The sequence below is a fragment of the Furipterus horrens genome, unplaced genomic scaffold (assembly GCF_987537825.1).
Source record: "Furipterus horrens unplaced genomic scaffold, mFurHor1.1.pri manual_scaffold_6, whole genome shotgun sequence".
NCBI lineage: Eukaryota > Metazoa > Chordata > Mammalia > Chiroptera > Furipteridae > Furipterus > Furipterus horrens.
In genome coordinates this window covers 30,535,137-30,561,355 of record NW_028327176.1, presented here as the reverse complement: position 1 = coordinate 30,561,355, position 26,219 = coordinate 30,535,137, and the positions used below count along the sequence as shown (strand labels likewise).

The following is a 26,219-nucleotide window of genomic DNA, read 5'->3' as shown; positions in this document are numbered from 1 at the left end:
TAGCAGTTCTTCCCAAGCATTCTGAAGTAGGCGGAACAGATGTTATCCCCATTTTACATGCAAATAAACTGAGGTGAATAAGTAGGGGAGGTAAGTACTTTTAACTGAGGGCTTCTGAGACCAAATTCAGTGCTCTTTCCAACCTACCCTGTGGCTCTGGCCATGAATGAGGGGCAGGGTTTGGATGGGTGAAATCCAAGAGCTGTGTCTCAAGAGAGGGGCATAGCCATCAAGTGCCTGTTCAAGGGACAGGGTTGTGAATTGGACTTTGTTACTTAGGACTTTGGGGCCTTAATATCTCCCATTTATAAGGAAGCTAGTAATCTGAGAAGAAATCCATTGCAATTGAAAGCTGAGTTAAATACAAGTGGTTGTGGTTATTAGGATGGACAAGAACTTTTCCATGGGATGAGTGCATGTTGTATCCATTTTATTGCTTTGCAAATTATAGCTTTGAAGCAGGACAGAATGATTAAAGTTCACTGGGTAAATCTTATCCTGTTCACTGCAGTGGATGAATACAAGCATTAAATTGACTTGGATTTTATGGCTTGGTATGAGGTCACCATGCTTCATGTGAAATCATTCTGGCCACGTCCAGTGCAAAATCATTCTTCCTCATTCTCCACCATCATTTACTTTCTTTCTACTTCATTTCATCTTGCTTTTAGGGGCTTCAGAGAGTAGGCCAAGGTTCATTGTTGAAAGGAGAAAACACAGAAGGTTGGTATTAGGCAAAATTTAAAGCTTTAAAAAACCAAAAGAATTAGGCTTACCCAGAGAAATGTATAAAAACCTTTTGAAAACATCTTTTTTCTGTTTCTTTTATTGCTCCTGTCTCTCTCCACCTCCACAAAGGATTGAGCTCCAGAAACTGGGAAAATTAAATGTTTTCCTAATTTTCTGTTTTAAAGTAAAATGTTCACAAGAGGAAAGATATCCAGATGTAACATTGTTTACTCACCAATGAAACTCATAACTCTGGGGTTTCTGGCCAAGACGGAGGCCTATACAGACATGCTGTATCTCCCTCCACAACTAAGAAGGAATACAACTACCTCAAAACTAGAGACAACCAGAAGTTCCAGAAAAGTGAGCTGCATGGAAGTCCAACAAACAAAGATATAAAGAAGAAATGCTCATCCAGACAGGTAGGAGGGGTGGAGCCAGTGCGGAGAGGACATGGTGTGGTGGTGGCAGCAGCAGGCTGCCAGAAAGTGCAGTCACACATTTTAAAGGGTCGGGAAGGACACCTGGGGAGTGCTCCCAGCACCAGACCAGACCGCAGAACTCATGGTCCCAGCGCCAGGAAAATACAACCTCATTGCTTCTGACTGTGCAAAGCAGTGGGGATTGGGGCGGAGGAAGAGACTGCTGGTCTCTCAGCAGAGTCTGCTTGTTTGGTGGGCCCGCATGGTCCTGGAACGTCCGCAGACCCACGCACTCTGGGAACAACGGCCAGGGCAACAGCTGGAGAGGTGCTGGTCCTGTATGGAGGTGGGGGTGGGGGTGCCTGGAAAAGGGGCAGGTGCTGAGCAGACAGCATTGTTCCCTTTCGGACCCCTCCCACACACACACACAGTGCCACAACGTGTTGAAATGGGTTGCCCTCTACTGACAAATACCTAAGACTCTGACCCTTGCAACATAACAAGTGCAGCAGCTCTACCTAAGACACAGAGGCAAACAAACATAGGAGCCTGTCAAGATGAGGAGACAGAGAAGCATAGATGAAAAGGGGGAACAAATCAAAGTTCCAATGGGAGAACTAAGCAATGGGGAGTTAGCCAGCCTAACAAACGAGGAGATAGCTAACCTAACAGATGAAGAGTTCAAAACACTGGTGATAAAGATGCTCACAGACTTGACAGATATGCTTAAGTACGGCAAATGCATAAGGGAAGAAGTGAAAGCTATGCTAAATGAAACAGGAAAATCCACACAAAACCAATGGTGAAGGGAAAGAAACTGGGGTTAAAATCAACGATTTGGAATATAAGGAAGAAAAAAACAGTCAACCAGTACAGACTGAGGAAACAGGAATTGAAAAAAATGAGGAGAGGCTTAGGAACCTCTGGGACAACTTTTAATGTGCAAATGTTCAAACCACAGGGGTGCCAGAAGGAGAAGAGGAAGAGCAAGAAATTGAAAGCTTATGTGAGAAAATAATGAAGGAGAACTCCCCAATTTGAAGAAGGAAATAAACATACAATTCTAGGAAGCACAGAGAGTCCCAAACAAGCTAGACCCAAAAAGGACCACACAGAGAATATCATAATTTAAGTGCCAAAGTTTCAAGATAAAGAGAGAACCTTAAAAGCAGCAAGAGAAAAGCAGAGAGTTACCTACAAAGGGTGCCTATAAAACTATCGGCTGATTTCTCAAAAGAAACTTTGCAGGCAAGAAGGGTCTGGCAAGAAGTATTCAAGGGGATGAAAAGCAAGGACTTACAACCAAGATTACTCTATCCAGCAAAGCTTTCATTTAGAATGGAAGGACAGATAAAGTGCTTCCCAGACAAGGTGAAGCTAAAGGAGCTCATCATCACCAAGCTTTTATTATATGAAATGTCAAAGGGACTTACTTAAGAAAAAGAAGATCAAAATTATGAACATTAAAATGACAACAAACACAACTATCAACAACTGAATTTAAAAAATAAGAACAAAATCCAACTAAGCAAACCAGAATAGGAACAGAATCATAGGTATGGGGATCATTTGGAGGGTTATCAGCTGGGAGGGGGAAAAGGGAAAAAATGGGAAAATGGTGCAGGGATTAAGAAGCATAATCAGTTGGTACAAAATAGACATAGGGAAGTTATGAATAATATAGGAAAGGGTGAAGCCAAAGAATGTATATGCATGACCCATGGACATGAACTAAGGGGGTTGGGGTTGCTGGAGGGAAGGGGGGTACTGGGCAGAGGGGAGCAAAGGGGAAAAAAGTTGAAACTACGGTAACAACATAATCAAGAAAATATACTTAAATAACAAACAACAAAAAGAAAACCTCATAACTGTTCCTTTTTTAATAATGGAAGAACTCAGTAAAATAATAATTTGAATTTGAGATAGATATAGTATACATTATTATTATTTATTAAGATAAAATTAGACTTCCGGCCAAGATGGAGGCTTAGACGGACACGCTAAGTCTCCCTCTACAACTAGAGAGGAATACAACTACTTCAAAACAAAGGATAACTAGAAATTCCAGAAAATAAAACTACACGGAAGCCCAACATATGAAGTTATAAACCAGCGGTGCCATTCGGGCAGGTAAGAGTTAAAGAGGGCAGCGCTGTTTGCGGTCGCACCTGGGACAGCGGCGGGGCGGCGAAAAATCCCGGCTGCAGTCAAGCCCCTGGCAGTGCGCGACCCCAGCGCTGGGGAGAGCAGCCACCGCATCGCCTTGAACAGTGAGGCCCAGGGGGGCGGGAGGACGGATCCCGGTCTCCTAGCTGAATAACTGTGTGAATCCATTTTGGACCCCCGCCCCCAAAGAAAGAAAGCACCACAGGGCTGCGAAATAGGTGGCAGACAGGCGCCGATCGCTGACTTGTGACGCCAAACGGCGCCGGTCGCTGGGTCATTACGAGTACACAGGCACTGCCCCCAACAGCCGGCCCAAGAAAACAAAACGCATCTGTCAAAATGAGGCAGACAACTATAGAAATACCGGTGACACAGCTCACCAGGCAGCAGATAGAGAACCTGACAGATGAACAGATAAGAAACCTGTCAGAGGCTCAGTTCTGGGCCATTGTTATCAGGTGGCTTACAGAATTCACAAAAGAGCAGGAAAAAGATAAGAAAGAAGCGAAAAACTTTCATAACGAAAGGAACAAAACCACATACGAGACAGATGGTGAGGAAATAAAATCCAGAGTTCATTTCAACAAACTGGAATATGGAGAAGGAACAAGCAGTCAACCAATGCAGCAAGAGGAAATGGGAAGCAACAATGAGAGGATCAGAAACCTCTGGGACAGCTATAAAAGGCCCAACATAAGAATCATTGGTTTGCCAGAGAATGAGGAAGATGAACTAGAACTTGAAAAATTGAGTGAAAATATAATAAAGGAGAACTTCCCAGACTTGGGGAAGGGAATAGACTTGCAGGTCCAGGAAGCAAGGAGAGTTCCCAAGAGACTGGACCCAGGGAGAACCACACCAAGACACATTATAATCAAAATGTCAAAAATTAAAGATAAAGAGAGAATCTTAAAAGCAGCAAGAGAGAAGAAAAGAATTATGTACAAAGGGGTCCCAATTAGACTATCAGCAGACTTCTCAAGGGAAACCCTACAGGCAAGAAGGGACTGGCAAGAAATATTCAAAGTAATGAAAATCCAAAACCTACAACCACGAATACTCTATCCAGCGAAATTATCATTCAGAATAGAAGGACAGAGAAAGTGTTTCCAGGACAAAATAAAACTCAAAGAGTTCATTAGATCCAAACCACTGTTATATGAGATGTTAAAGGGACTGGTTTAAAAAACAGAAGTTAAGGAGATGAAACAAAGGCAAACTAAACAGGCAACGAGAGTGGAAAAGGAACTGTGGGTACGGGAAGCATATTGGGGGGAGGTCAACAGGGAGGGGGAATGGGGAAAGGGAGGGAGATGATATAGGAAATGGGGATCAAGGTAGGAGGGAATGGAATAGACGGAGAGAGGTTGGAAGGAACTGTATGCACAACTAAAGGACATAATCTAAAAGGGGGGGACAACTGGAGGGAGGGGGGCCACCGGGTGGAGGGGAGCAGAGGGAAGGGAAATTGGCACAAATGTAATATTTTAATCAATAAAACACATTAAATCTGAAAAAAAAAAAAAAAGATAAAATTAGCCCTAGCACAGTGGCTCTGGTACGGGTGGAGTGTTGTCCCATACACCAAGAGGTTGTGGGTTCAATTCCTGGTCAGGGCACATACCTGGGTTGAGGATTCAATCTCCGCTTGAAGAATATATGGGAGGCAACTGATTGATGTTTTTCTCTCACATCAATGTTTCCCCCCCACCTTTATTCTTTCTCTAAAATCAATTACCACATCCTCAGGTAAGGATTGGGAAGAAAAAAAAATGACATTCTCTCAAGCTTCATAATTTTTAATAGAATATTCACTTTATCCCTTATTAGGGCTGTTTATTATTTGTAAGAAAGTTTTTACTATTTTTATCACCTTTATTTTGAAGCCTGTAACTCAACTAGAGAATCCGTATCAAAGAATCTTACCATATATATATATTTGAATGTAGGGGTGTGGGGGGGGTAGATAAAGGGGGCCAAAAATATGGTGATTGAGGTTAATTTGACTTTGGGTTGTGGGCACATAATGCAATATACAGATCATATATTAATAAAAATCTACACTTGAAACCTATATAATCTTATTAACCAATGTCACCCCAATAAATTTAATTTTTACAAAGCATATTTGAGATGGCCCTACAATTTTTACAATAATTTTTTTCTTATCAGAGAAATAATACACTTTTATTGTAGTATATATGCGTATGTTTGCCCTGGCTGGTTTAGCTCAGTGGATTGAGCGTCGGCCTGCGAGCTAAGTGTCGCTGGTTCGATCTTCCAGTCAGGGTACATCAGAGAAGGAAAACTTTGACTCCAAAAAACCTCCGCTGCCTTGCGGCATACCTCTTCAGGGGAAAGGCTAAGGGAGTAAACCCCGACAGAAAATCCGGAGCCGGAGTCCCTAAGGCGGTTTGACGTTGTAGTCAACACCGGCAACTCCTGCGGCGCACCTGAAGCCAAGCTGTATTGACTCCGTCTTTCCCTTGGACCCTTCAGCTGCGAAGAGAGGGGGGGTCTGCTGCATGGGCAACAGCAGACCCTCCATATTACCCTGCCCAGGCTCTGTAGCTTCAGCGTCATCACAAGATGTCGATTCAACACGGGAGGAGACAGATACCATGTCACTCCCGAGTCGGACTGCACAGCCATTCTCGGCGGTGCAGATAGACTCTTAAGAAGCTACACCATCGTCTCTCGAGACGGACGGCTGCCGACGACGGATATGCGTATGTACAAAAGTGGGAATATACAATGAGGTCTGTCCAGAAGGTATCCAGCCATGTACTGTGAAAAAGAGAGACATTTATTGAAGAAGACACAAGAGATAAGAAACTTTGTACAAACTCAGTCTCCTTCAAAGGAGGTGCTTTGGGACCTCACACAGTTCTCCCAGCATCTCTTCCACTGTTCAAAACGCTCTCCAAAATCCTTTGCTGGAATCAGCATCAGCTGCCTCATCGTATTTTCCTGAATCTCATTGACAGTCTGAATCTCTTCAAAGATGACTTTAGTTTGGGGAAAGCCAGAAGTCACAGGGCACCAAATCTGAGTGGTAGTGGGGCTGAGTCACCTGAGTGATTTGATGTTATGCTAAAAAAACTGCATGAGATGTGATGTATGAGTGGGCATGTTATGATGAAGCTGCCAATCACTGGTTGCCCACGGCTGCGGTCGTTTTTGTGGTATTACATCTCTCAACTGACAGAAAACATTTAGGTAGTTCTCCTTATTAATTGTTTGGCCTGGAGGGACATACTTGTGATGGACAACACCTTCCTAATCAAAAAACATAGTTGGTGTAGTCTTGATCTTACTGTGACTTTGCTGTGCCTTCTTCGGGTGTGGAGAATCAGGCGACTTCCATGGGGATGACCGAACCTTCGTTTCCAGATCAGAGCTGTAGACCCACAATTCATCTCCAGTTATGACCATCCTGAGGAAATCTGGTTCATTGGCAGAAGCCACAGAACGAATTTTTCCACAATACATTTCATGTCAAGATCCTGCGTCAAAATCTTGGGACACAATATTGTTTGGAATCCTCAGATCAGCTTCCAGTCCTCACACTGCCAGTCGCTGATCTTCGTTGACTGCAGCCCATACACGTGCAACATTCTCAGGTGTTCTGCTTGTTGCAGGCCTTCTGGAACGTGGACCACCTTCAACAGATTCTTGATTATCTGAAGCATTTGTGCCACACTTTTATTTGCACTGTACTCATTGCATCGTCCCCAAAAGCCTTCTGAATCATCTGAATAGTTTCCGTGGAGGAATGTGCAAGTTTCATGCAAAATTTCATGCTTATTCGTTGCTCTACTCAGTCATTTTGAATGCAATGGCCACACGGCACACATGCTGACTAGTACAGTGAAGTCATCATTGTTCACACATGTACATTCCAGTCCACTCTCCTGGGCTGCCAGGTTACATCAATGTTGCACAAACTGTTCTCATTATATTAACAATGGCCAAACTTTTTCTGGACAGACCTCGTGTATAGTGCTGCGACCTGCTTTTCCCCAATGTTGCAGTCATCCACCAACCCCAGGGTTAAGCCCCCTTCTTTCTGGATGATTTTAGCTCCCTTTGCTCCCCGTCATTCTTTCCACTACTCCTGCCGTAATTTCAGTACACATGTAGATGATCTTCTACCAATCTCGCTTCTCAGTTTCTTCAATTCTCCTCTACCTTAGCCACTCACTTCTTAGATTTTTTTCAAGACCAGTTATTTCAACCATGCATAGTCTCAACTGCATGCACCCTACTCTGGTCATTCCTAATGTTCAGCCTCACTCACTCTAGTATCCCAACCCTCCAAATTTTCCTGTTACCTCCAATCTATAACATGTCGATCCTACTACCTTTTCACCGCCTCTCAACTTTCTGGTGTTTTCTTCCTTGCAAAGCTTAAATCCCATAGTTAGTCACCGCAGTTACTCCCCGCATACACCCTTGCCCCTGATTGTACATGTTACTTGTTTGGCAAAGCGTGGTTAAATCTAACTCTCTGGGAACTTTGTACCTGAATCCACGTAGCTGAGTGACTGGCCTCATTTTATAGTCTTCACCTCACGTGGGCACTGAATGGACTTCCCTAGTCTGTCTCTTCTCCCACTCTCTGGGTGGCTTTACCTCACCTCTCTCCTCTTTCCAAATCCCAGACACCTCCTCCTCAATCCTCATTCTTTTTTTTTCTTCTCAGCCCTTTTGCCTGTTCAGCCCCTTCTCCCTGACTTCTTGTGAGAGTGCCCTAGGCACCAAGACCTTCTCCCCATCTACACTCCCACCCTTGGTGACCTCATTCAGTCTCAGCTTTGAAGACCATCTTTTTGTGATTTCCTAATTAGATCTCCCGCCCAGACTGCTCTCTTGAATTCCAGACTTGTATACTCTAACTGCTTTTTTGACTTCTCCACTTACATGTCTAATTCAGGATTTCTCAACCTTGGCACTACTGACATCTTGGATAGGATAATTCTTTGTTGTGGGGGACTGTTCTGTGCTTTGAAGCATGTTTAGCAGCATTCCTGGACAATTAGATACCATTAGCTCCCCCCCCCCCCCCCCAGGTCGTAACAACCAAAACTGTCTCCAGACATTGCCAAATGTCCTCTGATTGAAAACCACTGGGTTTTAAATCTTTGTGATAGTGGGTGTGATCTCTGAGTGGTTGTTCCCAGGGTTAACATTAACAGTTCTATTGTGAACTGGCTTCATTCCAGACCTCACTTTTTACTACACAGTTCCCCCTTCGCCCTCTGCCCCACTGCCTCCTGGAAGCTTCCTGAATTGCTGCCCCCACTCCCACCTCAAGGTCTTTGCACTGGGTCTGGCCAGTTCACTGATCTTTGTTAGTGTTTATAGCTGTGTTGATGATGATACCTCTGAAGACAGGATAATTTGAAAGTGCTCCACAGTAAAATAACAACTGAAGGGATTTTCAACAGGATGGTTTTTCATTGAGCAAGGTAGCAACAGAGAGAAACCTGGTGCCCAAGACCAGGCTGGCAAGTAATACTGTAGGCAACTCAAGACTTAAATGTTGGGGTAATGAAGAGCAAAACATAGATAAGATGGAGCATTTCATTGTACCAACACCAACATCATTTAAATGAGAAAATGGCCCTAAAAATTGGCTCGTTTAGCAGATATTTTTGAGGCTGACTTCTCAAAGAGCAAATGCAAGGCAAAACACTAAAGTCACATGCAAATATGTCGAGAGAGTGGCAAATGAAAATGGATTTTGAAAAATGCAGAGAACTTATCTCAGGATTGGAACCACTTGTAATTCTTAGTTCATTTGGAACTAATGAAAATTACAGGGTACTTTATAATTAAGAACAATATCATCAGGCAGGCTTCCTTTTGAGAAAGTCCTGTGTTGTCTATTTCTCATTCCATGAAAAATTCTGAGCAGTGACTCGGTGATACTTCCATATGACACAAAATACTTTACTTCCCAGAAAGAAGATATACTTGAAATTTCTATCAGTAGTACCTAAAAATATTGCACCTGCCACCCCCTTGGCTGCATTCTCCTTATGATCATTCTGATAGGGCTTCTACGCAGTGAAAATATTTCCCTCTTTTCCATCTATTTGTGGATCTGGGTTCTCAAAATGTTGTCATGTGAAGAGCCTAATAAGTAGGGTTGGATTTTTTCACTTTGTCCAGTTTTCTGACATTAATGGTGTTGGTACAACAGAACTGAATTAAGTATTCACACTAAATATCATCCTGTTATATTGTATGACTCCAAGCTATTACAAGATTTCTGAGTGCCTAATCAACATGGATTGAAACATTAACTAGACTGAGGTAATTTTATGGGTACATTGTCTAGATCCTCCAAGCCTCTTTACAAATGAAGAACTGAGATGCATATGTAGGAGTTAGCAAATTAATGTATATATATATAAAATCTCCAAGGACAGTGGAGCCACCCAGATAATTTGCAACAAGTTCAGCAATGTGCAGAGAAGTAGTTTCTTGCATAAGGCAGCTGACTAGTCACGACTTTATGGAAAAAAGTCAGCCCTCTCTCAGTTGTGTTAAATAGCAAAGAATGGCCAATGCCAAGTAAAGTAGGACAAATAACAGAAGCTATGGGGAACCAATGTTTCTTTCTAGACTAATGCTCTCTAAGAGTTATTCCATAAGTCCTTTTAAAATAAAAACTCTATGTGATTGCTGAGTATAGATGGGTAAACAGCTACTTTAAGGTTTATTTTTTCATTTCTCAGTTCTCTTTCTTTTTCCTCCTGTATATGTGGGTGTATGTACACAAGAGTCAACGAGCATGCAAGAGCAAGCATATAAAGCATAAAGCACTATTTAAAGTAAATAGAAAGCAAACACCCATGTAACCATCATCAAAATCAAGAGACAGGATGTTGCAGCCCCCAAAAGCCACCTGCTTAAAATACATGTTTGTGCTTCCACAGTAGGATAAAAAATACCAGTGTTTCCTGGGTGTTTATTATGTCAAGTGAACAATTAACTAGGCACAGGGGCATCAGGACACTGTGTGTATTTCATCATAAAATTTGTATTTACTGTTGTTATCACTGTATCTACAAAAATCTGCCTGTGGAATCAAAATTGTGTATTAATATGTGAATGAAAGCAGCAGGGTGAAATATAATAGCTGAACTTGAATGTGGTATAAAATGCCAGGATATGGATGCCTCGTTTTCAACAAAGGAACTATTGCATTTTTAAATCTGATTTTTAAAATAATAGAGGGCTGGCCTGGCTGGTGTGGCTCAGTGGACTGAGTGCTGGCCTGCAAACCCAAAGGGTCGTGGTTTGATTCCCAGTTAGGGCACATGCCTGGGTTGCGAGCCAGGTTACCAGTTGGGGGTGTGCAAGAGGCAACCACTGATTGTTGTTTCTCGCCCTCTCTTTTTCCCTTCCTTCCCCTCTCTCTAAAAATAAATAAATAAAATATTATAAAATAGTATAGAGGGTAGGGAGTAGATTGTCCACTTTGGGAAGGATTCTCCCTAAGACTTAGTAATATAATCCCTTCCTACCAGCTCTGTCAGAAAAATTTCTGGAGGTCCTGTCAGTCTTCCCTGGCTTCTCATTTGGCTTCCTCCTCTCCCTCCCTTCCTTTACATATCCCAATGCCTGTGCCCACCAGATCTTCCACTCCCTTATTTCATGTGCCTCTGAGCTAATATCCATAATCCCAGGGAATATGGAGCCACCCAAGTAGTTTGCAGCAAGTTGACAGTGGGCCGAGAGACAGTCTCTTCTGCAGTGTTTCTCCACCCTCCTTTGCTCCCCTGGAGGAAGTTCTGTCTTCCTTAAAACACCACTCAAACCTCATTGTCTTTACCATCTTGAGACCACCTAGTTGGATTTATTTAATTATTTCCCCCCAGCTTTATGGAGGTATAATTGACAAATATAATTGTATATATTTAAGGTGTGCAAGGTGATGATTTGATATATATACACATTGTGAAGTGATTACCACAATCAAGTTAATTAACATATCCATAACCTCACATAGTTATTACTATTGTGTATGTGGACAAGAACACATAAGGTCTGTTCTCTTAGCAAATTTCAAGTATACAAATACAGTATTAACTATTGTCCCCATGCTCTACAGTGTATCCCCAGAATTTATTCATCTTATAACTGAAATTTTGTTCCCTTTGACCAACCCCCCCATCCCCACCCCATTCTTCTTCTTCTTTTTTTTTCTTGGAAAACACCATTTTACTCTATTTCACGAGTGCAAACTTTCTAGATTCCACATATAAATGATACAAAACAGTACTTGTCTTTCTCTACCTGGCTTATTTCATTTAGCATTATGCCCTCCTGGTACATCCATGTTGTTGCAAAAGACAAAACTTTCTTCTCTTTTATGTATGAATTACCGATATGTATATTTCAGTTGGTTATATATCACTTCTTCATCATCCATTCTCCCATCAGTGGGCACTCAGGTTGTTTCCATAGCTTGGCTATTGTGAATAATGCCGCAGTGAACATGGGAGTGCAGGTATCTCTTCCAGATACTGATTTTGTTCCCTATTTTTAATATTTTGAGGAACCTATTTTTAATATTGGCTGTATCATTTTACATTTCCACCAGCAGTGCACAAGGATTCCCTATTCTCCATATTCTCACCAATCATTGTTATTTCTTTTTAATAATAGCCATCCTAACAGTTGAGAGGTGGCATCACATTGTGGTTTTGATTTACATTTCCTTAATGATTAGTGGTGTTCAGCACCTTTTCATGTACCTGTTGGCCATTATATGTCTTCTATGGAAAAATATCTATTCAGGTTTTTTGTTCAATTCAATTGGATTATTTTTTGGCTAATGAGTTATATGAGTTCATTATATATTTTAGATATTAACACCTTACCAGAAATACAGTTTATAAATACTTTCTCTCATTCCTTAGGTTGCCTTTTTATTTTGTGGATTGTTTCCTTGGCTATGTAGAAGAATATTTAGTTTGCTGTCTTTCCACTTGTTTATTTTTGCTTTTGTTGCCTTATTTTGCTTTTTTTGGGGTGTCATATCCAAAAAATTTGCTAAGACCAATGTTAAGGAGCTTTCTGTATGTTTTATTCTAGGGGTTTTATGGTTTCAAGTATCATATTTAAATATACTTTCCATTTTGAGTTAATTTTTATGAGTGGTATAAGATAAGTGTCTAGTTTTATTCTTTTGCATGTGGATATCTTGTTCTCCCAATACTGTTTATTGACAGGACTATCCTTTCCCCATGTGTATTCTTGGTTACCCTTGCCAAAATAAGTTGATCATATTCATTGGTTTATTTTTGGGCTCTCCATTCTGTTCCAGTGGTCTATGTGTCTGTTTTTGTGCTAGTACCATACTCTTTTTATGACTATAATTTTGTAATATAGTTTGAAATCAGGACGCGTAATGCCTTCAGCTTCTTTATTCTTTCTCAAGATTGCCTTGACTTTAGGGTGTTTTGTGGTTCCATATAGATTTTAGGATTGTTTTTCTGTATCTGTGAAAAATGCTGTTGGAATTTTGATAGGGATTTCATTGAGTCTTTTGGCTGCCTTGTACAGTATGGATATTTTAACAATGTTAATTCTTCTAATCCATGAAAGTGGGATATCTTTCCACTTATTTGTATCTTCAATTTCTTCCATTTCTTTTTTTAAAAAGTATATTTTATTGATTATGTTGTTACAGTAATTCCAATTTTTTTCCCCTTTGCTCCCCTCTGTCCAGTACCCCCCTTCCCTCCAGCAATCTTACCCCCCTTAGTTCATGTTCATGGGTTGTGCATATAAGTTCTTTGGCTTCACCCTTTCCTATATTATTCTTAACATCCCCCTGTCTATTTTGTACCGACCCATTATGCTTCTTAATTAGTCCCTGCACCATTTTCCCATTTCTCCCCCTCCCCTCTCCCAGCTGATAACCCTCCAAATGATCCCCATACCTATGATTCTATTCCTATTCTGGTTTGCTTAGTTGGATTTTGTTTTTATTTTTTAAATTCAGTTGTTGATAGTTGTGAGTTTGTTGTCATTTTAGTGTTCATAGTTTTGATCTTCTTTTTCTTAAGTAAGCCCCTTTGACATTTCATATAATAACGGCTTGGTGATGATGAACTCCTTTAGCACTTCATCTGCCCTTCCATTCCAAATGGTAGCTTTGCTGGATAGAGTAATCTTGGTTGTAGGTTGCTTTTCATCACATTGAATACTGCTTACCAGTCCCTTCCTGCCTGCAAAATGTCTGCTGAGAAATCAGCTGGTAGTCATATAGGTACCCCCTTATAGGCAACTCTCCACCTCTCTCTTGCTGCCCCCAGGACTCTCTCTTTATCTTTCACCTTTGGCATCTCAATCATGATGTGTCCTGGTATGGTCCCCTTTGGGTTCAGCTCACACAGGACCCTCCACACTTCCGGGACCTATATATCCATCTCCTTCACAAAATTTGGGAAGTTTTCCTCATTTTTTTCAATTCTTGCTTCCTCATTCTGCACTGGTTGACTGTTTTTTTCTTCCTTATGTTCCAAATCATTGATTTGAACCCCAGTTTCCTTCCCTTCACCATTGGTTTTGTGTGGATTTTCCTTCTTTTCACTTAGCATAGCCTTCACTTCTTCCCTTATGCGTCTGCCATACTCAAGCATATCTGTCAAGCCTGTGAGCATCTTTATCACCAGTGTTTTGAATTCTGCATCTGTTAGGTTGGCTAGCTCCTCATCTGTTAGGTTGGCTATCTCCTCCTTGCTTAGTTCTCCCACTGGAACCTTGATCCGTTTCCCCTTTTGGGTCATACTTCTCTGTCTCCTCATTCTGACAGGCTCCTGTGTTTGTTTGCCTCCACGTCCCAGGGAGAGCTGTCACTCCTGTTACATTGTAAGCGGCGGAACCTTAGGGATTCGTCAGTACAGGGCGACCTGCTTCACCATGCTGTGGTGCTGCATGTGGGAGAGGGGTCTGAGAGGGAACAACACTGCCTGCCCAGCACTTGCCCCTCCTCCAGGCACCTCTCCCACCTCTGCACCAGACCAGCACCCCTCTAGCTGCCGCCCTGGCCATCATCCCCAGAGTGGGTGGGTCCGCGGATGCTCCAGGACCGTGGGGGCCCCCCAAACAAGCGGACTCCACTGAGACTGCAGTCTTTGCCTCCACCCCAACCCCCACTGGTTCGCATAGTCAGAAGCAATGAGGCTCGATCTTCCCTGTTGCTGGGACTGTGAGCTGCGAGGTCTGGTGAGGAGCTGGGAACACTCCCTAGGCATCCCTCCTGACCTTTTAAAATGTGTGACTGCACTTTCTGCTGGCCTGCTGCTGCCACTGCTGCCACCACCACACTGCATCCTCTCTGCCCCAGCTCCACCCCACCTACCCGTCTGGATGAGCACCTCCTCCCCACATCCTTGTCCGCTGGACATCCATGCAGCTTGACCCTCTGGAACTTCTGGTTGTTTCTAGTTTTGAGGCAGCTGTATTCCCTCCTAGCCGTGGAGGGAGATGCAGTGTGTCTGTCTACGCCTCCATCTTGGCCAGAAGTCTCTTCCATTTCTTTCTAACAGTTTTCATTGTACAGATCTTTCACTGCTATAGTTAAATTTATTCCTAAGTATTTTTATTGTGTTTGATTCTATAGTAAATGAGATTGTTTTCTTAATTTCTTATTTAAGTACTTCATGGTTAATATATAGAAACTCAACTGATTTTTGTATGTTGTTTTTGTATCTTGTAACTTTACTGAATTTGTTGATTAGTTTTAACAGCATTTTTTGGGTGGAGTCTGCAAACAGGGACTATTTTACTTCTTGCTTTCCAATTTGGATGTCTTTTATTTCTTTTTCTTACCTAATTACTCTGGCTAGGACTTCTGGTACTATGCTGAACAGAAATGGAGAGAGTGGGCACCCTTCTCCTGTTCCTGATCTTAGAAGAAAAGCTTTTACTTTATCACTATTTGTTTGTGATGTTAGCTATATGGGTTATCCAGTTAGATTTAATCTCTCCCTACCTCCTAAACCTTCAATCTGTCTTTCAGCAGTGATTGTATTGTTTTATGTTAGAATTGTTTATGTACATGACTTCTCACTCCTACTGGTCAGAGATCATAGCTCTCTTACCATTGTATTCCCTATAACATCTAGTGGGGTTCTTTACCCACAGAGCAAACTCACTAAATGACAGTTGAATTGATTCGTTGAATCTAGTACATTTAAATTATGATCAATTGTATAGCATTTTTCAGCACATCATCTCAGGTATACAGTCATAAAACTCACCATGAAATATGAACATCTGTGGAATGTTTTGAAGCTCTACCTTTGAAAGTGTGCTATTTCCACCATTAAAAATAGAGAATAAATTATATGATGTGGCATGGTAATAAAATAAAGGATTATGAATGATAGATAATAAGGTAAAGTGAATTTAATACCTACAATAATTTATTATTGATATCCTTGTCCATTTTGTGTAGTCAGTTAAGCTTTCACCAGGACAATACAATCTACTTCCTGCACCAGTACCCAAGTACGCTTCCAGGTAATTATATACTTATTAAGTTGCTTTTAATAATTTCATTTATGCCTTTCTGTATAGATACTTAAAAATCAATGCTAATGACTTTATACCTCATTTATATGCCCATTATATCCAGATTAGCACTTTAAAATATTTAGTGAGAGATAGGAAATAAATTAACAAATATTCTCACATTAAAAACAGATATAGAGCCCTGGCTGCTGTGGCTCAGTGGACTGAGCTTCGGCGTGCAAACCAAGTGTCGCTGGTTCGATTCCCAGTCAGGGCACATGACTGGGTTGCATGTCAGGTCCCTGGTTGGGGGCGCATGAGAGGCAACCACACAGTGATGTTTCTCTCCCTCTCTTTCTGCTTTCCCCTCTCTCTACAAATAAATAAACAAACAAAATTAAAAAAATAGATATAGAAAATCATATCTTTTTTGTTTTTTTAAATATAGGAGCTTTGTATTTCGTTCTGCAGTTCAAAGATTTCCAACAGCCTGCTTTACTCCTGTAAGTATGTTACCCTTAACTCATGGTGAATTGGATATTTAAAATGTACAATGATTCTTTTTGCTATATCAAGATTAACATTTTGCTCATTGGAGTAGATCATCAATGAATGATTATGTAATTGATTTAACGTGTACTTAAATATATCTGAAGCTATAACAGGCATATCAATATAAGTTAACCATTTGTGTTAATTTACAGGAAAAAAAGTAAAGGTCTTAACTCATATAATCTCCGTGAGGGCATCCTCAGTTACCTGTTCAGAATTTGCTGTCCTCCAATTTATTTATTTATTTTTCCCCATAAAACTCATCACTGTCTGATACACTTAGTACATTTACATATCTGTCTATCCTGTTTTTATCCATCTCCCTATTAGAAAGTAAGTTTCATGCAGGTGGGAATAATTGTCTGTTTTTGTCCTGTATATCTAGCACCTAGAAAAATGGCTGACACATAGTATTTGTTGAATTAACTAATTAATAAAATCATCAGAGAGATCATTGTATTAACAACAAAAAGGAGAAGTATCTCTAGGTTCTTTTCTTTCAAAAATGTGAACATGCTTTCCTATTTCTAAAAATTCCCAAATACATGTACATGTATTATGATAAAAATGAACTCTTTTAGTTAAGTGACCAGTAGAATGCCAAAAAAATAAATAATTATATAAACAATTGGAAAGAAAGAAAAATGTGAAATTATTTTGGGATGGTTTGATGGACTATAGTTATTTATTTGTAACTGAAACCTCTGGAGTAGGGGGAGGAGAGATACAGCAAACATCTGAAAGAGGAATTAAGATACCGAACTGAGCTCAGAAACAGACACTAGAATATATACGATTTATATATTTGAGAAAGATGATATGACAAATCCACAGGGAGAGGAAGAGATAGTTTGTGTTAGACATTGTTAAATAACTTGGAAAAATTAAGTTAGATTCTTTATGCCATGTATCAAAATAAATTTTATATTGATTAAAGAATTAAATACTTTCAAACCATAAAACCATGAAAAAATATATTAGCATATATCTAATTTTAGGATAAGGCAGATTTTCTGATGTAATAGCAATGGATGAATTACAAAGGAAAAGAAGTATTAGATTTGATTACATAACATTAAAAATTGTTGTATATATTAGAAAGCAAACTGTAAACAAGTAAGTAGGAAACTGCAAATTAGGAAAAGTATTTTCAACATACATAGCAGATAAAGGATTAGTGGCCTTATCTAAAATTCTCTTTATATGAAAAACATCAGTAAAAAGAAAAACAGATAAAGGCCATTAATGGATAATTAATAAAACAAGAAATTCAGATATCCAACAAAGGTGAAAAAGTTTTGATGCCACTAACACTTAAGTGTGAGAAACCAAAAGTCTGGTTGAAAACTTTCTGTATGTGGTGGTGAGGTGTACTAGATAATTGCTCCCAAAGATATCCACATCTGAACTGCCAGAACCTATGAATGTTACCTTATATGGGAGAAACTTTGCAAATGTGATTATGTTAAGGATCTTGAGATGGAGAAATTATCCTGGATTATCTAGTGGGCCCTAAATGTGATCACATGTCACTATAAAAGGTAGGTAAAGGGAGATTTGATAATGGAGGAGAAAGCAATGTGACCGTGGAGGCAGAGATAAGAGTGACGTTGCCACAAGCCAAGGAATGCAGCCCCCACCAGAAGCTGGAAGAGGTAGGGAATGGATTCTCCCCTGGGGTCTCCAGACGAAACATGGCCCTGCCAGCACCTTGATTTCAGCCCAGTGAAATTGATTTTGAACTTCTGGCTTCCAGAACTTTGAGAGAATAAAATTCTGTTGTTTCAAGCCACCAAATATATGGTAATTTGTTACAGTAGTCAGGAAACCAATAAGGTGGTGATTATTTCCAGTTGGATTTCACAGATGGATGGGATGAGGACCATAAATGTTTTTATCTGTAGGTATTCTCTCTTGGACCCATTATTTGCTGCAATATGACTCCTCAGCCTCCTGCCTGGGATATAGGTCAGTGGCCAGTGTTCTGTGAACTGAGTGGGGGGAGGGGCTGGAGATATCACATTTGTAAGGTAGAAAGAAGCTCATTAATTGCTATCTTCAGTAAAGGCCCTGTTCTCGCAGTGCCTCTGACTCCTGAATCCAGATCTCTGGTGCAGTCTCCCCAGAAACTAAGCCCCCTGTTTTCTGCAGGGATGTGGGATAAGTAGCTACCTGACTGCTGAGGGTGAGGTGAGTAGGGATTAGGAGAGAAGATGTTCAATGATGCCTAAAATTCCTGAGCTTTTCTTGGGTTCTGTGGAGCAAACCAGCCTGCTTCTCCTTGGCAGACCTTCTCCGGGCACGTAGCCTTCAGCTTTCTCCACCCTGCCATGTCAGGTTTCATTCCTCCCAACTGCTTCACATCTTCCAAAAGCATGTTATCTCTGTTGGCCAATGTCTCTTTCTTGGCTCTCTCTCTGTGTGTATGTGTGTACATGTGTGTATGTACAGGTGTGTATGTGTGTGGGGGAGTAGATAGTTAAACATTTTTTGTACAGTTGGCTTTGGCAGCAAGCAGTCAAGACACCAGTTTTTTCTCCACTGGGTGATATTGTATTTCTTTTGAAATACATGCTTTAAATGAATGCCATGAGTTAATAAGGATTTGTTTACTCTTAGTAAAGGCAGATTCAATTATAAGTAAATTTACTGTTAGTTTAGGCTAGGCTTCCTGCAAGATAAGCAGCCTGGTATGGGAAATAGCACAAGGTAGTTGATTATGATAAATTTTGCCTTTGTTCTCATGGCTTTTACAGAGGAAAAGGTTTTGAAGATCCTTATTCTGCCATTTTCATTGATGTCACCTCATCCATTCCATTTTATATATAAAAGTGATTCACTGATTTGGAACATCCTGTCCTTCAGCAAAGTGAAAAGAATTCTAAAATGTTCCAAGACAAAGAAATAGCCCAGGGCTGTGATTCACGTCTGTCCTAAACATGCATTCCCAGAGCAGATTTAGGGGTTTGATTTAGATCCACCAATTTATAAACTGCAGAGGGCAAACTTCTTTGATCCCCGCAGTGGGAGATGGTGGCGTGCCCTGTGAGTATGGTAAAGAAATGATGCTTGCTAGAACATTATCTCAAACTGTCATGACATAAATACATGAATCCTTAGGCCATGATAAGCCTTTATCTGAAAAACTCATTTGATTGATTTTATCAGTTAGTTTAATGATCCTCAAAATTAAAATTATAGTCACAGAACTGTTAGGGATTATTAGAACTGGAAGAAACTTTATAAATCTACTACTATTAGGGTCAGCTTTAATGACAATGCATTGAGTGTTTTCTGGTGCTCGGCACAGTGCTTGATGAGACATACATGTTTCATTTAACCCTCACAGCAACTTGGTGGGGTAATATTTATTGTCTCTGTTTGATAGATCAGGAAATGAGTTAATTGTCTGAGGTCACACAGTTATTAAGAGGTATAACTGGGACTTCAACCCAGTCTATGGTGACCTCAAAACCTGGGCTCTAAGCTGTGCTTCCTAGTAAGTGAGCATGATCAAGTGACTTGTTTAATGCCTTTGGAAGTGTAGAGCTGATCTGGGGTCAAAGCCACGTGGCAGACGTTGTGTTGTCTCTGGAGTCACAGCTCCCCACTGATGCCCGAGGCTCTCTTCATGGGGCCAGAATGGCCTGCTTGACCCTCTTTGCAGTAGGATGAGTTCGTATGAGGGCAGCTTCTCTCTCCTGGAAGGTCCATCTGCCAGCCTGTCTGTTACGCCCTGATCATCTAAGATTCTTATGACGGATGAATGTGGCTTATGTTCCTGCTGAGAACCTTGTACACTGACTTTTCTTAACTTGTCATATTTTTTCCCATATCCAGTCCTTTCTCAGCAAAGCCTTTTGGTAAAAAGCTGGACTCAACTGAGTCTAGCTGACTCCAACAGAAATTCTCTCATTCCCCTCTACAAATACTTAAAAAAATTTTTTTTAAAGATTTTATTTATTTATTTTTAGAGAGCAAGGAAGGGAGAGAGAGGGGTGGGGGAGAGAAAAATCAATCTGTGGTTGTCTCTTGAGCACGCCCAACTGGAGACCTGGCCCGCAACCCAGGCACGTGCCCTGACTGGGAATCTAATCAGCAACCCTTTGGTTCACAGGCCAGCACTCAATCCACTGAGCCACAGCAGCCAGGGCTACAAATCTTTTTTTGATAGTCATGTGTGTGGGACCCACGGGGAGCACCGTTAAACAGTCAAAGGAAAATGAGACATAGTATCAGTGTTCTCTGCCTTCCCACAAGGCAGGGGCACTCAGAAGGCAGTAACCCAACCGACAAGTACACATTCCAGGACACACAGACTCAACACATATTAAACAAGAGTCTATGATTCATGATGAATGCATCTGACTGGTGTGGGACCAAGTGGCTTAGCATGCACAACTTGAAACAAAGCACCCAATGTTAGACACTGGTGACTCAAGTTTAATGTTATCTGTTGATAGAAGCACCCGTACCTTCTCCCTTCCAATAGCCACCTTCCAAACTTCCTGACACATTCACTTGTAAGCCTTCCAGCAAGTGCCGGCTCCAGGTGGGGGAAGGCGATAGGACAGGAGTGAGGAAAAGCCTTAAATGAGGAAGGAGATACCCATACCTGTTCCTGCAGAGCCCGTATGGGAGCAAAAGTCAAAGAAACCAAAGTGTGAACCATCCTCTCAGTTTTTGGATCTGAGGCCTTTCCCACAGGGTATTTGAGGGGCCCAGAAGGAAATTTGTATTTATATTATATCTCCCTACTCACAGCAGCAAAGCCTCAGGCTCCACAGTAGGAACTTTGACATGTGAGCCTAAGAGCTGGGACAGGAGACATGTGTTACTCTTGATTTAATTGTTGAAAAATCTTCTGGAGGGAGTTCTCTTTTTCACATGTCTTCTTTTAAATGAAAAGGCTCCTTGAAGGAGAAATATATTGATCAAGTTTATTACTAAGCTATTAGTGACTTATTAGATTCTCTTTCCTCCTCCATCATATTCCCAGGAATATAGATGAGACATATTTGGATACCTGAGATAAAGGAAAGGAACTGAAAAGGGACAAATGTGAGAAGGGGTCTCAATTTTTAGACATTTATATCATTATTAACTGTTCATCTGTGCACAAAACATGTATACTGTAATTTTAGAAGTCTTAAGATAATTTCATAAAAGCATCTACAAAATAAGGAAAAATAAAATTTACAAAGAGGTGTTATATTGGGAATTTTCACAGAGTTTTTCTTGTAAAATAGATGTCTGTTGGTACTTATGAGAAGATCCTGTTTTGACATAAATGTGAAGTAGAATAGTTCAAGAGAAAATCTACAAGTTAAATTGATGGAGTTCCTATTTATGTGCAATAAACTGATATTGTGCAACTTGAATATCATTGCTTTATGTGATTATGGTCATAATAGCTATTTGAATTTAAAGTCTATATTTTCTATTTTAAAAGTAATACGTGATTCCCTGCTCAATATGGCAAATTGGCCACATGCCTCAATCTTCTCTCACTCTCACATCTCAATAAAATAATAGTAAAAGAATAAGTAAATGTACATGGATTAAAAAAAAAATTGGTAAATGAGATTTCAACAATTTTTGGATAATAGAGAGTAGAAAGAGCCATAAGCTAAAAACCAGGCAGGGAGGATACAGAAGAGATGGAAACCTGTTTGTCCCTTAGAATGACAGGGAGGCCCAGGACTTTTTAGATTAAAAAGGAAATTGTGTTGATTTTAGTATATTTTTGACACTATTTTAAGAATATTTTATTTATTGACTTTTAAAGAGAGGGGAAGGGAGGGAGAAAAGGAGGGTGAGAAACAATGATCTGAGAAACAAACATCAACCAGTTGGATCAATTGCCCTGAACAGGAATTGAACCCGTGACCTTTGGCTTTACAGGCTGACATCCAACCAACTGAGCCATTCTGGTCAGGTCTATTTGTGACACTATTTATAGTAATACAGTGGCAGTCTTCACTTCATGTTTGTTATTCTAATGAAATCACAGAAGACAAATATTAGAAAAAATATTTGAAGCTTCATCAGTTTTCCCAAGATCATCTCCTCTGGTATTTTAAGTCATTCTTTACTGAGGTGCCAGCAGGGCCACAGTCCTTGTCCATCTTTGCTTCTTTGTTGTTAACTAATCTAACTTTGTTGGATTCTCATTGGTAAATCAAAGACTTTTCCCGTGATTTGGTCACTTCTCTATCACTTTTATCAACTTCATGAAATAGTGCATATTTTGGTAAAATTTGCATTTTCACTTTGAAGTGGATTGCATTTTATTTTCAACTTATTATTGAGTATCATTTAAAATGAGGGAGAGAAATTGACTCACAGAGACACTGACCTGTCTACAACGGTGGACATCAGTGTTAAGCAGAGAGAGAGAGGTATATGATAGGATATCATTTTATAAGTGGTCAGCTCATTGGAGAATTCTTTAGTGTTATGACAACTTTTGTCTGTATTCACAACTTTGTTGTGCAAGGACACATACGGAATACTCACATCAAAGGACTAATACTATCACAAGACAATGCATAGTTTTTTCTAAATTTGGATATCATTTTTTATGGATTATCACAGATTGGATTTATGAGAATAGAGATTATGTTGCCAAAGCTTTAAAAAAAGTATTACATTAATTTACATCTCCACCACCAATCAAAACAGTGTCCATTTCATGAAATCTGTATAATTATTATTTATTGTTACTTAAAAAAAATTTGTTTATTTGATAGTAAAATAATAGTATCTCATTATTTTAATTTGATCTAGGATCTGAGGGTACACATTCTAATTATTTGCTATTAGTGTTCCTTCCTGCATGCTTTCTGGTCAGTCTTTACCCAGGTATCTATGGGGTGGAGTTTTAATATTCTTTTGTGTTGATTTGGACAAACTGTATAGTGAAGACATATTAACACTTGTGTTTGCTGAAGTGTTTCGGGGATTTTGCTTTTTATTTTTGTGTTCTTATATATTCAGAAGTTTAAAATGTACAATGTTTCTGTTGTCAAATTAGAGAGTTTGTCATCACCTTCTGGAGAGTAAGTTCTATGAAGAAAGAGACTGTCTTATTCAACAATGCCCAGGCCCTAGTACAGGGCTCAAAAAATGTGTTCAGCAAAATCTATGTATCTTTTCCTTTATAATTTCTCCCACCACTTAAAAGACTCCCTCTGGAGAAATGATGTTCACTTTAATTTTTTTTCCATTTGGCATTTTGATTTTTTAAAAATCTTGCAACTCTTTAATTGTTCCAAGGTGCGTTTTGTGTATAGTTGCATAGTAAGGTTGTGGTGTCATTTGAGCCCTATTGACTTAGGACAGGTTGTCTCATTGTTGGTACACACGAAACCTACAATCATCAGAAATCTGACCTGTGGATCTGGTGCAACATAGTACGACCTACAGATATTCACTGAGTCACTTTAAACCCTTTCCAGAATGAGGCAGGTTATAAAAGATGGATACATACAGGCGCATATCTCTTCCTCCTTTCTTTCCATCATCCACGAAAACTAGCTCATTTTTATTCGTTAATCATTTATGCATAAAGTCTCCAGGAGCAGCCTATTAAAAAAGGAGTAAATGACATGTGAAGGCATAGCAGATTACTACATGATTTTTTAGTTGTAAAAAGTACATTAACTTTGGTTTTTCTTTTAAATTTAATCTTCATTGTATTTTTTGCCATTACCATTTAGTCCCCTTACAACCCCCTGACTGCCAGCAGTCACCACACTGTTGTCCACGTCCATGAGACCTTTTTCCTTTTTGCTCAATCCCTCCACCCCTTCACCTCCCCACCATGATCCCATCACTAGCTGTCATCCTGCTTTCCTTCTCTGAGTCTGTCCCCATTTTCCTTATTAGTTCAGTTTGCTCATTAGATTCCACATGTGAGTGAAATCATATGGTATTTGTCTTTCTCTGACTGGCTTATTTCACTCAGCACAGTGTTTTCCAGGTCTATCCATGCTGTTGCAAAGGGTAAAAATTTCTTTTTTATAGCTGAGTAGTATTCCATTGTGTAAATGTCCCATAGTTGTTTTATCCACTCATCTACTGATGGACACCTGGGTTGCTTCCATATCTTGGTGATTGTAAATAATGCTGCAATGAACATAGGGGTGCTTATGTTCTTTCTAATTAGTGTTTTGGGTTCCTTCAGATCTATTCCCAGAAGTGGGATTGCTGGGTCGAAAGTACTTTAACTTAGAATTTAAAAACCCTCTAGGATCTCAGGTGCCTCTCAGGAGCGATTTTCACTTGTTAAGAAACACAGCCTTCTTGTTTGTGTCAGAAATCAGTTGGTGAATTATATTTTATCCCCAAAGCGTAGGTGGCTCTCAGCAGAAGTAGTTGGTGAGGGATTTGTCTGGTTGGAAAACAGTTTTTAATCTTCAAATTACCAGTGTAAGGTTGTGTATGTATTGGTTGTTTCAGTTTTATTGGAATCATAATAATTGATTACGGGTCAGCATAATTGTTTCGCCCATAGGAAAGCCTTGAGGAGGAGAGTATTTATATGAGGTTTTGGGGTTAGATGCCAGAAGAGATGTTCTACCATAAAGAAAAAGGGCTTTTTTGCACCCACAGAAAAAGAATTGTATTGGAAACTTCTACCAGCCATTATTCCCTTTGAGCACCTTGATAATGACCAAGTCCCACAAATCCCAAGACACAAAGGTCTAGTTCCCTCATAGCAGGATTTTTTTAAAGATGAGAAAGCAAACTGCAACAAATCCTAGTCATTCTTATACAAGCAAATTGAACAAAATAAAACTTGTCATTGGTGGTTATTCTTTCTTTCGCCCTTTAATTTATTTAACTGCTTTTATAAATGAGCCAAATAAATCTCCTGACCTACCAGCAAATTGCATACATTTTGTTCCTTCCTGAATATCTTTCAAAATGCATGTATGAAGGGCATCAGATGTTCTGCACAACTTCTCTGAACATATAGGGGCCATGGTGTTGTTATTTAATACTTCTGCTAAGGTAAAGAAGAGTAAGGAAGGTTTTTAAGAAAAAGATATCCTGAAATTAAAAAAAAAAGATTTGCACAACTTTCCCAATGCTGTTAACACCAGCAGAGTCATAGATACCTGCCTGGCTGTGAATGTGAGGAATTTCCTGTGCTCCTTTCTTACAACAATATCTTAACAGGGAACAGGAGAAAGACTATATTGGGATTTTATTCAGTGGCAAGTGACAGAAACCCATCCCAGTTAGCTTAAGCAAAAAAAATAAAAACAAAACTGGCGTGGAATTTATCGGTGCACATAGCCTCAGGCATGATGGCCACTGATTTACCTTTCTTCATCCTTTGGACATGTTCTCTCCATGAGCTAGACAAGACACCCCCAGCAGCCCAGATGCACACCTGCTTGCTTAGCCCCAGGAGTGTGAAAAGGCAGGCTCTTCTGATTGGCTACGCGATGGTCCTGTGCCTGACTCTGGACCAATCACTGTGATCAGGAGTAGGAGGTTGCCAGCTTGACTGAAAGTTCCCAAGCAGAAGTACCACCTCAAATTTCTTTTTAAATTTCTTTTTATTTTATTTTTGATACTATTTCAGATGTCCCCCATTCCGCCCCCCTTTGACTCCTTCCATCCAGCCTGAGATCTGTCAGTCTGTTCCATGTATCCATGCCTCTGGTTTTATTTTGTTCATCAGTTTATTTTGTTCATTAGGTTCCACATATTTCTAACAATGGTGGGTTTCCTTCTGCTCCCAGGGTCATGCAGAGAAGGGAGGATGGGCCATTAAACACCTGCAGCAATTCTAAA

At 40.1% G+C, this 26,219-nt stretch overlaps 1 protein-coding gene across 1 annotated transcript in view; it reads left to right on the top strand.

Moving 5' to 3' along the window:
- Nucleotides 1–26,219, top strand: part of STPG4 (sperm-tail PG-rich repeat containing 4) — a 42,354-nt gene that overhangs the window by 4,669 nt on the left and 11,466 nt on the right. Inside the window, exons 4-5 of the mRNA XM_090280243.1 lie at nucleotides 15,802–15,866; nucleotides 16,306–16,360. Of these exons, the coding sequence (XP_090136369.1) occupies nucleotides 15,802–15,866; nucleotides 16,306–16,360 (120 nt within the window). The remainder of the gene's footprint in view (nucleotides 1–15,801; nucleotides 15,867–16,305; nucleotides 16,361–26,219) is intronic.